Genomic DNA, 13,866 nt, shown 5'->3' with positions numbered 1-13,866 from the left:
AATATCAGTGACTGGGTCTTGTAACAGGACAGGCAGGATACCACACTGACTAGGCCAGGGCTGATTTGTTAGGGACAATCCTGCATTCCCAGAATGGACTATGTTGTGTAGAGAGCCTCTTATACTCAAGGAGTTCCAAAGCGCCTGGGAAAGTAATGCGCAAAATACTGCTGCTGCAGAGACTTCACTGTGTAGGGTAAAGACAACAGTAGTTACACACAACTATAACTCACATACAGTCTTGGACACACTAGTGGGGTATGTAAGAACGTTTTTATGGGCCACCCCGCCTCTTTCTCCATGGCCGAGGTGAGCCGTTTTTCACATTTTATTTGCATTGTCCCACAGACTTCTTTCCCTGTGTGATAATTGTTATAGCACAAGGCATCCTGCAGGGCACGAGCCATGGCCTCTAGCAATGGTACTCTACAGATCAACCTGAGTGCAAAATGTAGAGCAGTCCTTCTTCCCATCTGGACATCAAACATCTGCGCCTGAAAGTAAGCTGCCACATCTTGCCCCTCCCCCACATCGCTGCACACCCCACACTAGGTCTCTCACAGCGGGTCTGTGGTCGGCACCATACCAGCGCAATCAGATTTCTAATACTGAACAGGAAACTGTTTTCTATAGCATCAATAACATGTCTCCCTTGCCCCAAGCTTTAGATTTTGTGTAATCATCTGTTTTCATTGCACGTTGTGCTTTACACCATACTAGGTAGAAATATTTGTGTTTGTATTCCATGCTGCAGAATAAACAGAGCGATCAGTTACACCAATTTACACCAAATTTCCTGTCATCCTGACACTTTACCAAAATAGGATGTGATTAGCTTGTAACTTTCTGGTCCTTGGAGAGCTAGCTTTCCATTTTACCCTGCGACTGCTCATCAAAAATGGATGATTGCCATCACGTGTCATAAAATTCCAGCTGACAAAAATCTATCCTGTTGTACAATAACCCTGCTGCCATAGTAAAATAAGCCTTTATAGCTGTGTCCCATGAGTCTAAAATAGGCCTAGGTAGCGCAGATTATGTAGCTAGCAGTTGATCACATTTTCATTCTGCTAGACCATTTCTTTGAATCATGGTTGTATATATCAAGCATTTATCCTGCTGTGACTAGCACGGTTTTACTAGCATTTTGATGTAAGGTTCTTCAGTTTGTGTAAATCTCACTCCTCTCTGTGAGCCAATGCTTTCTACAAGGGCCTGGCAAGACTGTCACAAGCATCTGAAGGGAATGGAAAAGCAGTAAGGGAGCAAACCCAATGGTGAAGTATTGACTCCCATGGAAGGCAATAGGAGTTTTGCCACTGACGTCCATGGAGCCAGGATTTCATCTGAAAAGCCTTGGGATAAAATTTTCAAAAGCGTCTTAGGCTCAACTCCTCAAAGGTATGTAGGCCCCTGAGCATTCACAAAGGGACTCAGGTGTCGCAGCTCTCACATAATTTTTATGGTGTCCTGCCACCCCCAGGGAATCCTCAGCCAAAAATTAGGCACCCAGGCTCCCTATACAATGCATGGGGACTCCGGAACCCAGACCTCCTGAGTGAGTGTGCTGTCTTCTCTCCGGCCTAATCAATATTTAAGAATTTTATAGACAGTGGAACAGTTTTAACGGAGCGAGCGTGCGACTACTCCAGAATACCCCACAACCCAGGGGTTAGGGCACTCATCTAGACAGTGATCTGAGCCAGCTCAGGTAGAGTGTGTGTGTGGGTGAGCGCGCTAACCATTGGGCTATTCGGTACAAAGGGAGGGCAGTACAAAGTGAATTTGGTGTGCTGTGAGAACACCTGTTGGATCGGGCCCCCGAGCAATTAGGCAGGGGACCACCTAGTTGAATGGAGCCTAGTTTGTGACTGGGGCTTAGGCGCGTAGCGGCTCAGCAGTATCAGGTGGCTTTGCAAATGGGGACTGGCAGAAATTTTGACACCTAGGGAACGTTACCAGTGCTCACATCGGCACTTAGGAAATGTGGCTAGGTGGCAGCTAAGCAGGGTTTCAAAGATCTAAATTTTTGGACTTAGGGAGCTAAAGTGGCAATTAGGTACCTAAAGCGCTTCATGGGTATAGCCCTAAGTGACTTACGCTGTGTCTACACTACAGCCTGCAGCAAGTGTCAGACAGGCATGAGAAGAGGTGTGAGCCCTGACCAATATTGCTCTGCCAGCAAAAGCCACTAATGTAGCCAGTTATATTGGCAAAACTGTGATCGTACCATGATAGCTTGTTTCCTTCAGAGAGGAGTGAAATAAAATAAGCCATGCTGGTAAAAGCGCAGCTTTGCTGGTGTGGCTGTGGCTGCTCTAGCAGTGCTGGGCTACATCAGGAATGCTACGCCAGTAAATCACACCTAGTGTAGACGTGGCCTTAGATAGCTAAGGCCCATTTTCAAACGTGACTTAGGTACTTAAGGCCCAGCTTCTCAAAAGTATTTAGGTGCCTAACTCCTGCCCTGCTGGAATCCAGGAGGACCTGGGCCTCTGGTCTTGTAATGCTGAGCAGAGCAACGCCTAAATACCTTAAAAAATCTGCACCCTCGAGTCTGTTTTCTGAGGCTCATGGCAGCCATTAATTTCAAATGGATTTTCAATTGGATGCTTAGCACTTCTGCAAACCAGGACCCTGACACTGGGCACCTGAAACAGGAGATTTCCCCCTGTTTCTAGGCCACCTTTGTAGCACGTGGGCCTGTAAGTGTAAAGCTTGCTGGCCTTACTATACGTCAACTGGACTTCATGCAGGGGTGTGTGTGTGTGTGTGCGTGTGTGGGATAAAACCCACTCGCCTTTATTCTCTACTAAAAGGAGAAAGTGGGAAAGATGCAGCAATGGCGCTTTCTCCACCATCTTTAAATAAAAACACAATTTTGAATAAGACTCTCTCAAGCCAAGCTTCCTGCAAACATTTATTCCTGCCAGTTGAGACTAATGAAGTGCAGGAGCTCCTTGCTAAGGATGAGCCATCGTGAGGGGACACCTCATTAATTTGAAGGCAGGCCTTTGTTGTCCCAACTGTCAAAACTTCCACAGTATTAATGTCCTTGCTGCCGTCCTCGACATGTCTTGGAGGGCTGAGGGAGGAGGAGGGGATAGTATCATATTTCCCCAGAGACTAGGGCTGCTGTACACTTTGAAGCCTCTTCATTTTCATTTTCTGCCTCCTGGCCGTTCTCAGCTTTTTGGTCTTTAAGAAGCTGTCTTCCAAGTGATATAAGAAGTCTTCAATTATTCCAACCTGCAAATAGAAATAAATGTCAAAGGTCTGTTTCTCCCTGCAAATAAACACAAAAAGCTTCTTATCACCTAGGTTTGGTCTCTCTCTCAAAATTTTTTTTTTAAATAAAAAAATTGCTTTATGGAATGAACAGTGTTCCCAAAGAAATGGTTGGTGTAACTGTATCTAAGTATTGTTTTGTTCTTTTCCACGGGGATTGCATTCCTTTACGGATGTGGAATAGACTCTTTCACTGGGTTCTGCACATTGGAAATAGGAATTTATCACAGCCCTGTCTTTTAATGGCATTGAAAAACAGTCCCTCTAAAAGAAGGCATGATGAGGAAATTAATCTCAAGCAAATTTTTCTGATAAGGAAAGAATGACAAAAGAGAATAGAGGCGGCTGGCATTTATATGCTGAAAGTCAGCACAGGGAGAAAAATGAGTAGTCCACATTGCCATGGCAAGAGTCATTTTTCTATTAAATCTAAATGAAGTTCTGAATAAATACATTTTCCCATGAAATATCATTCACCAGAGGATAGTAAAAGACTAAAGGATGCAAAACAATAATTCCTGACGATACCATCAGTCTCCCCCTAGAATAAAATCAAAATTATTCTAATAAATGGCACATTCAGATACACGCACTTTTTTCCTGTCAACACCAGCTTTAAAACAATCTAAAACAGCATACACAAAATGCGGCTGTGTACAGGTGTTCTGTAAATACTGACGCAGACGTATTTATATGGTTCTCCATACCCATCGGTTAGGTTTATTCAGCTCCATTGCATGCTCTGAAATGGGCAGCATTCTCATAAGGGGAACACGATTTTGATGAGTTTGCATTTAATTACATACAAACTCATTTCATAGTGCCCTATTTCTATAAGCATCTAAAGAAGCAAGCTTCCAATTGCATTCTAAGAAGCATACTTAAAAAAAAAAAAGGCTTAATCTATCAGCCTGACTCACATTCAGTGGAGCATTGCTTGTGTCATAACAGAACAGCAGACTACAAACTAAGCCGAGCGTGGCTTACTACTACACTCACAGATTGGGGCCAGGTTCTGCTTGCACATGCCTCCAATATCAGTGAGGCAGCGGCTGTTACTGAGCTCCTGATCTCCGGCTCCAAGCAGCTCCACTCCGCCCTGGTTGTGCCTGGTGCGTACGCATATGTGGGCGGGGGGGCATGGTGGTCGGTGCATGTAAAGCTCATGCAGGTCATGCACAGTGACTCAGGGTTTTTCCTACACTGCCCCTCTGAGGCTTTTGCTGTAGAAGGCCCTCAGTACAGCCTCTGACTTTTGGAGCACCACCACCCCTGCAGCGTACAGCTTTTCAGTGGGGCACTTATAGCCAGCACCTTGCTAGAGAGCCACTTGAAACTCCGGCACGGGTATATTTTCCCAGCTAGCCTAGGAAACCTGGTTCGCGTTCAGTGGTGGAGTTTCACCCACGTGTGGCTGAGCGCTCTGGCACAGTAGCATCTACAGGCGCCCGCCAGGACTGTAGCAAGCGAGCGCGTGATGGTTTCTGCCCCGAAGAGCTTACAGTGTCATAACAGACCAGCCTAAAGAGACAAAGGGTGTGTGAATGGAAACATTATTATCCCCATTTTAAAAAAGTCCCCCGCCACCCACCAATGGCTCCTAGGTCTGAAATGGCCTACCCAATATCCCATAGGACGGTGCGGCAGAGATGGGACTTGACTTCCACAGTCCCATGCTTTATCTGCAAGACCAGCCTCTCACCCAAGGTTAGATTAAAAGGCAACTTCATTTTTTCCCTTGACGTTAACGAAATCACTCTTATTTCGGCCAAGCAAACACCTTGGGGGCGTGGCTTCCATTGTTTCCCCCTCATGCCAGCATTTCCTCAACCTTGTTCAAAACAGGCTATGGGGAGTGGTGGTGATGAGGGGTTTCTCCTCTCGGGTCTTGAGACATAATAAACCAGTGCAGCACTGAGTCCATGGTTTATAATGTCCCCAGAAATCCCTGGTTTATTTTCACAGATCAAATCACAATGTGTCTACTATTAGATGCATTTTGTATTTATAACACACCTCTCAAAGCAAGAGCCCTGCCCCCAAAATGGCATAGCAAGGGGTGGAGGACTAACAGTTGCTTATATAACGGCTGTGCTACTACCACAGAGGATGAGCGGATGATGTTATTTGCACAGCAGTGATGGCATTCAAATCATAGCTGACTTACAATTAAAATGTACGGCCGTGAGCCGGAGCAAGATTTAAATTAGCACACGAACACGCAGAAAATACATTCCTTTGACAGCATGACAGGCGGTGTGGGCTAGTTTAGAATGGCAGTTAGGTGGCGGCACCTTTCAGCAGTGCTTATTCATGGTTCTTAGATTGCACATGTCATTTCAAAAGGTAAATTGGAGGCATTGTAAATGGAGCATATGGCTGTCACGTTGAAGGGCTATCGTCAGAAGGTGGCACGAAAGAGGTTACTGTCACAGAGCGGGCGTTTCATGGCTGCTGTAGAGAAAATGTTAGAAATAATTATAGCCAAACTGTGACAATTGCTGATAGCCTACTACTGACAAGGGCAAATCCTGCAGCGATAGCACAAAGTCCTTCAGTCCTTACTCAGGCAACACTACCACTGAAGTCAAGACCTGCAGGATTTGGTCATAGACCTGACACTACTCAATTATGTTAGTGACTCTTGTGTGACTCATTTCAGGCCTGGTCCTATGCCCACTGAATCAGCCTTTCAGCTTCCATAGCAGGGGAAAAAAACCCGCTGTCCACTTTACAGAGATGCTGCACGTTCCACCGTGAAGTCAATGCCTGGACTGGGCCAATTAGGATTGTCCTATACAAGAAGCCTTTGACACCATGGGTGCCCGAACAGTGATGTCCCTTAATGCCTTCCCTGTTTGCAAGAGATGTACTTAACCCATGCGTCCAAATGTACAGTGTCTTGGATGGCCCTGTGCTAGGGTGCACATTCCGACGTGCTTGGCGACCTGAGAGTCCAGGAGGCCCATTTTCATTGACTGACCAGACAACTTGTATTGCGACCTGTGCTCTGCTGTGTTGCTTCCACGAACTGTACCTCCCCACACTCTGCAGGCAGGTGTTCCCACCATACCTGCCTCTCAGCCGTACAGTGGCAGCAGAAACCATTTCTACTCTGGATAAGCTTCCAAACAGCAGAATGCCGCCTATACTCATGTTATTTGGGCCCGTGACAGGAATGGCCCTATCACTGAGGTGGCTCGCAGCTCTTCCCTTTCAGTTCCTAATCGCAGGTTGCACTTGGCTCTGTTTCTTCTCACTGGATCACTACAGACAGGTCCCAATAGACAGAGGAAACAGGGGAAAGACATTGCAGAAGGGAAAACAAAGGAACGAGGGGAGAGATGGAAGAAACAGGGGCATATGGTTTATGGGCATATATACTTTGTAGCAAGCTAGACCTAAATTCTGCAGTAAAATTCCCTCCATTTTGCAGTACAGCTGCATGGCAGACTGCAAGTGCTGTGGCGGCTCTGGTTAAATATAAAAATCGAGGTTTTTTATGGAATGAAATATTAACTAATAGTGCAGTGTATTTCTTGTCAAATATCAGAGGGGTAGCTGTGTTAGTCAGGATCTGTAAAAGCGGCAAAGAGTTCTGTGGCACCTTATAGATTAACAAACGTATTGGAGCATGAGCTTTCGTGGGTGAATATTGATGAAGTGGGTATTCACAACGGTCTATAAGGTGCCACAGAACTCTTTGCCATATTTCTTGTGTTATTTAACTTGATATTAAATTCAATTTATTTTATGCCACCCGTAAATTTTCTCTTGTGCTTCAGAGTCTGACAACACACTTGAGAAGTTGTCAGGTGTAGAAGTTGGAGGTCTTGGTAGCTGGATAGTGGAAAGCTGGGGCATTTGATATTGAGAAAGGCACGAGAGGCAGTTTGGGATCCTGGAATACATATGTTAGCTATTACAATGTTGCATGTCAATTGTCCTAATTAAGTTTCATAGCTAATACCTTATTGAGATGTACAAGGAAGTCTATGCCCATCTCACAACTAATTTAACTTATGTTGTTTGCAGCCTCAGGAAGACAACAGCATCAGTTTCTGAGAGATTCACATGTATACACTTTTCTTTGTAGCCATAAGGAGTTTCTACTAAGGAAGTCAATGGAGTTCTGCTGGTTTTACATGTAAGTTCCTTCTTAGGGTATTTCTACACAGCCAAGAAAAACCTGTGGCTTGTCTGTGCCAGCTGAGTCAGGCTCGGGCTGTGGAGCTGTTTCATTGCTATGTAGACTTCCCGGCTTGGGCTGGAACAAAGCTCTGGGACCCTCTCACCTCATTGGGGCCTAGAACCCGGCTCCAGGCAGAGCCCAGACATCAACACAGCAATGAAATAGCCCTGCAGCCTGAATTGGATGGCATGGGCCAGCCACGGGGGTCTAGTTGCTTTGTGGATGTACCCTCAGATGCTGGTCTATAATTCTGCATGAAGGAATACAATGGCAGCAATATATAAGGTCCTGGGGAATTTATTGATATATCGAAAAGCAACAGAGGCCAAACCGAGGAAAAGAGAAAAAGAAAAGACAAAGAGGTAGAAAATACAGATGGACTGATAATCTGAGCGAAGAAGAGAGGGTGAAAGAGATACAGAAGAAATAAAGAATGGATCCAGAGTTGGGGAGGTTTTTAAAAATGGGAAGTAGGACTGTGAGAATGTGGCAAAATTATACTGCAAAGGGACTGTGAGTGCCAGGATATAGGGAATCAGAGTCCTTCAGGAGGAGGTCTTTATTAAAGAAAAAAAGTTGCAAAGAGGCTTCCACCCAACTTGAGGTTGAGTTTTGTTTCCCTTGTTTACCAGAGCCCACACCCTATATGGAACTTTGTACTTCATACTGAGACAGCTAGTGACCAAATGATAAACTGCAAGTACATGTCGCATTATGGACAGAAAACAGTAAATGGGACATGGGAAGTTAAAGGCTAATTTGCCCACCCGTAATGCTGTGAACTTCTTATTTTGGACATTTGAGTTGATTATAGTTGCCACCTTTGAGATGCAGCATAACCAGCCACTGGCCACCTGCAGTCCTCACCCTACTTCTTACCCTCTCCCTGTTGGCAAGCCTCGGTTCTGTCCTGCTTCCCAGTCCCCAGTGCAGAGAGGAGTCACCCTAGTTTTGGTAGGTGGAGGACCTGGCCCGCAGAGCGGGACCTGGATGCTGGCCACATTCCCAGCCAGGTGACCCGCACGGTAGTTACAAGGTCACCGTGCAGCTCTGCATGCACAGAGCTTACAGTGAACATTGGTACCACGTGACAAAACCGAGCAGCACAAAAACTGGTCAGGGCTGTTAACAACCAGGCAGGTGGCACCTAAATGGCACTGACAGTGAAAAGGATGGGGAAAACTTCAAAGCTAGGTACAGGACAGGCTGTGCCATCAAACCAGTAATCCACAGGCCTGGCGTTCCACTGATCAGAAAGTACCTTCTCTTCTCACTTTCGCTGAGACACAACCATGTACCTGAAGGATTTCCTTTTTCTCACCCCCCCTTTTTTTTTTTAATAAAATGAACATAAATGGAATGATGGAAGCTCCATGCCTGTCTTTTTTCAGGGCCACACATAAAGGCACTTCCATTCTCACACATCTTGAAAAAGATGAAAGGTATAATTAATGCACTCTAAATGACTGGACGGGCTACAAATCAATTACTCTGCACTATATGTTCATTCTGAATTCCCAATAGAAAAGGTGATGGTCTATGGTTCATTTAACTACAAAGGCAAACAGCTCATATTTAACTAAAATGCTGTTACATTATTGTACAAAAGTGTGCAGAAATTGTAAATGGTTAAATACTTTCAGCACATTTATTTAATATAGTTAATGCCAGGCTGCAATGCCAATATGGGGCACTTTGATAACAGAACATGATTTATTTGAAGACTGAACTGCAGAAGTTCTTGTCAGTCAAGAAGAATATATGGTTTTTACTTTAGCTGGGAGTTTGATTCAGAAACATTTTATTGCATTCTTGAAAGTGACATTAAATAGAACTCCATACAAAGATAAGGAACAATATATGCTTGTTTGAAGTGAATAAAGGTATTTTCAGTCCTGACCCTACCTATTTTACCAATAATATCCTGCAAATAGCTTGAGGCTCGCCAGCAGGGAGGGGTAAGGTGGGTCAGTGATAGTGAATGGCAACGCAGGAGACAACTGTCAATGTTGCTCATCAGCTGGGAAAGTGCCCTCCGTAGGGAGTTGTAATGGATCCTCGGCACATCACTCTGTTGGTCCCTGGTTTAAGTCTATTCTCTGGGGGCAGCTTGTTTGCTTAGAGAGAGGAGATATAATTGGCTGCATATGGGCCAGCTGTGCCCACCTTACTTGTACCTTGTAATGGCCAGATGGCTAGTTTTGGATATCTACACCTAGCCACCAAGGGCCACTATATAGGTCTCCCTCCTGTATGTGAGAGACCTGTATAGTCCCTGTTACAGTCACTCCCTGTGTCTTGAATACTATTAGCAGGTGGATAATTCCAGTTATTATGCTGACTTATCTGTGGGGACCATAAGAGGGACGTTGCATCTGTTTGGCCATGGTGCCCTTATTACTACTGCCAGACTCTCCTGGTGTCTCATGTGGCTGCCTACACTCAGTACCCACTCATCCTTTTAACTCCATGGTCCCATGAGCACACAGTAACTGGGCGTGGAGCTGCCAGAGACATCCTAAGTCTCTCGTGTGCTTTTGATATGCAACTTCACTGGAGCAGGGAAAGGGACACCATGTGACACAGGCTCTTTCAGCCTGGCCATGTTTCTTTTTGAAAGACTACTTTCTCCTTTTCTGGTAATGCTTGCTTCACATATACATCACTAGTATTCTCAAAGAGAGCCCAACTGCACTGAGTTTTTATGCACATGGTGCTATTCTTCACTGGGACGAGGACACTTTGCATAGTTTTCCTTAAACACACAACATGCACCAAACAGGATGATAAGGCCCAAGATGTATTATATAGCTATAATTCATAGTCCAGGTTGTTTTCATCCAAGTCCTGATGAGTCACAGATGTCACTAAATTTGTCACTGTTACATATAATTGCTGCAGAGGGCTTGCCCTGAAGAACAGACATCGATGATCAGAGATTTTCTTCTTTGACAAGGTAACGGGTTTGGTGGATGCGGGAATGCGCTAGACATAATATATCTGGACTTTAGCAAAGCTTTTGACACAGTCCCACATGAGAGTCTGATAAGTAAGCTGGAGAAATACGGGCTCGGTGGAACTACCATTAAGTAAATACATAATTAGTTAAACAACCACAAGCAAAGAGTAGCTATTAATGGAATGATGTTAGATTGGAAGGAGGTCTCAAGTGGGGGCTCCATAGTGGTCTGTTCTGGGTCTGGTGTTATTTAACATCTTTATTAATGACTGGATGTAGGAATAGTGAGCATACTCATGAAATCTGCAGATGACATAAAGCTAGGGGTGGGGTTGCAAACACTTTGGAGGATGGGATCTTGCTAAATTGGAGAACTGGGCAATAGATAACACAAGGAAATTCAACAAAGACAAATGTAAGGTGCTACATATAGCTAAGAAAAACCAAATGCACAAATACAGAATGGGGGATAACTGTCTTGGCAACAGCACTGCTGAGAAGGATCTGGGTGTTGTGGTGGATCACAACCTCAACATGTGATGCTACTGCAAAAAAAGCAAATGCAATTTTAGGTTGCCTTAACAGAGGCATAGCATGCAATTCACAGGCGCTGATAGTACCGCTCTACTCAGCGCTGGTTAGGCCTCAGCTGTGTCCAGTTCTGGTCACCAATGTATAGAAAGGATGCAACAACACTGGAAAGGATCCACAGGCGAGTGACAAAGTTTGAATGGATGGACTGCAAGCCATAGGAGCAAAGGTTGAAGGAACTGGGTAGGTTTAGTTTGGAAAAGAGGAGATTAAGGGGGAACATGATAGCTGTCTTCAGATACTTGAAAGTCTGCTATAAAAAGGATAGAGAAAAGTTGTTCTCTCTTGCCAGAAAGGGCAGGCCAAGAGGCAGTGGGTTCAAACTACATCACAGCAGATTTAGATTAAATATCAGGAGAAACTTCTTCACGGTAAGAACAGGAGGCCAATGATGCAGACTGCCTAAGGAGGTTGTGGAAGCTCCTTCACTGGAGGTTTACAAAAGGAGGCTGGATAGCCATCTGGCTTGGATGGTTTAGACCCAACAAAGCCTTCATCTTGGCAGAGGGTTAGACGAGATGGCCCTTGTGGTCCCTTCTAACCCTCTGGTTCTATGATTGCCAAACAATCACCAGGAAGATATTGATTCATCCAGTACTCAGGAAAGCAGTTTTGGTCACAAAATTGTCAGAATGCACACCTACCTTTTAAAAGGGCAGCATGACTTCACAGATATGAGCAGGAATATCTACCATCCGCCATGCTAGCTGCTAAAGCAGATCAAAGGCTTTACAAAAGCAGAAGATGCAGGAGGCAATATTCCATGAGGGCAAACCAACAGAGGAAAAGTATTTACTTTATTTGGAGAAAAATTAGCTAGATATGTAACAAGCCATGGCAAAGTTTTCAAAAGCACCTAAGTCACTCAGGGGCCTATGTCCCAGTTTCCCAGGTGCCTAAATGCCATTGAACAAACCAATGGGACTTAGGCCCCTGGTGGGGCCAGATCTTTAAAGATATAATTTCAAAGATGGCATTTTCAAAAGTACCTCATAGGGCCTCACTCTCACTGATAGCAATGGGACTTAGGTATCTAATGCGATTTTCAAAAGTGCCGCGGCATCTTTCTGCATCTCTAGGTGCTTAACTGCCTTTAGAACTCTAACCCTAAGTGGTGCGTCTACTCTTGAAAATCTTATCTAAGAGCCATAAATTACATGTACTGGCAAAATAAATCTTAAAACGTTTGTATTTATTTCTATTCGTTAGGAACTATTGGTATTAGGAGGCAATATGCTGCCTTTAAACATCATCTCAACATCTTCCTCCTTCATACCTTTATTTTACATTCAGGCTTATCCAGCTTCTACAGCACCTCAGTGTAATGAAGATAGACAGTAAAACTCTATAGAAAGAGGTCTTAGAGAGAGGCTAGTGAGGTTTATATATGAAGCACAGGAGTAAGAGCTGAGAGGATTAGCCAGTAAAAGTGATGAGCAGAAATCTTTGCAGATTTTATTTAAAAAGTAAGTGATCTGGTTTGCACAGGTTCTGGGAGCGAAGGGTGCTCGTTACCTGGGAGAAACTCTGGCCATAGAAATGCATGATTTTCCTTGCTGTTAGTACATCTGGCTGTGCATGTTTGAGACGCACAGCTGCAACAAGAATGCTCTTTTTTGGGGACAGCACAGTAACGCACTATGACAGATATGGCCATATGCTGCAATGTCCTGGACAAACCTTATTGAATTACAATAAACCTTACTGAATTAAATGAAACCTTTCTGAATTAAGTTACCTTACTGAATTAAATTTAAGTATCTTAGGAGTTCATTGTATTAAAAATGCAAATGTTTATGTATCACTGTTGGATTGTATGCAATGTCTCTTGGTGGGGGTGACATGACTAATGTAAACCCTGGGAGTTCTATGAGCTTCCAAAGAACTATTTGAAACAATGTACCAGACAAGAATTAACTTTTAAAGTTTAGTAAGTTTCCCAGGAAATCTCTAAGGGGAAGTAAATGCAAATGTATTTCTCTAGTTATGCAAGAACTCAGCTTTTTGAAGATTTGTCCTGAGGAGGGGACCTGTGTCTGCTGATCACCTGTTATGCAAGGACAAGATCAGAGGTCCAAACTAAAAGAGTGAGTTATAGATTCATAATGTTCTTGTTCTGGGAAAAAGGTGTGATGAACTTGTAACCATAGAAAATTGCACGTGGTGCAATTAGGACTAACTCCTATAAAAGCCCCTACTGGAGTTGGGGTGATCCCTGGTGAGCTTATTAGCATGTGTGTTTTAGATATGTTTTCTCTGTAATGCTTTCACCTTAACAATTAATGTGCTTGCTTAGGAAAAAGCTGTATGGTAGTTTATTTATAGCCTCTGAGGGGCTGCCTTGCCAGAGGATGTTGTGAAGGCCAACACTATAACAGGGTTCAAAAAAGAACCAGATAAATTCATGGAGGATAGGTCCATCAATGCCAGAAGCTGGGAATGGGTGAAAGGGGATGGATCACTTGATGATTACCTCTTCTGTTCAGTCCCTCTGGGGCACCTGCTTTGGCCACTGTCAGAAGACAGGATTCTGGACTAGAGGGACCTTTGGTCTGACCCTGTGTGGCCGTCCTCATGTTCTTATGAGAAGAAAGCAAAGCAGGCCTGCTTAGGTAGCCTGACTTGCTGAGAACTCACAGTGCAGACAGGAAAAGGTGCAGCTTGGAAAAACCCAGGAGAGGTGATGATTGAAGAGCCAGGACCCTAAGTGTAGGTGCCTTGCTGACCACTTAGGGGGAATACAGGTGCAGTTGCCCTGCATTGTGACATACACAATACTTATAACTACTGTGTCCAGATCCAAAGCACTTATCTACAATTGTTTGACAACTTTGTC

General features: G+C 44.3%; 1 protein-coding gene across 6 annotated transcripts in view; it reads right to left on the bottom strand.

Moving 5' to 3' along the window:
* Positions 1–2,907: 2,907 nt before the first annotated feature.
* Positions 2,908–13,866, bottom strand: part of SPATA16 (spermatogenesis associated 16) — a 137,424-nt gene continuing 126,465 nt past the window's right edge. For all 6 annotated transcript variants that reach the window (XM_039486929.1, XM_039486925.1, XM_039486930.1 and 3 more), the window contains one exon: positions 2,908–3,249. In XM_039486929.1, the coding sequence (XP_039342863.1) occupies positions 3,127–3,249 (123 nt within the window). In that variant the 3' untranslated portion in view covers positions 2,908–3,126. The remainder of the gene's footprint in view (positions 3,250–13,866) is intronic.

Source organism: Mauremys reevesii, linkage group 9 (assembly GCF_016161935.1).
Source record: "Mauremys reevesii isolate NIE-2019 linkage group 9, ASM1616193v1, whole genome shotgun sequence".
Classification (NCBI taxonomy): domain Eukaryota; kingdom Metazoa; phylum Chordata; order Testudines; family Geoemydidae; genus Mauremys; species Mauremys reevesii.
This window is presented reverse-complemented; position numbering and strand designations above follow the sequence as displayed.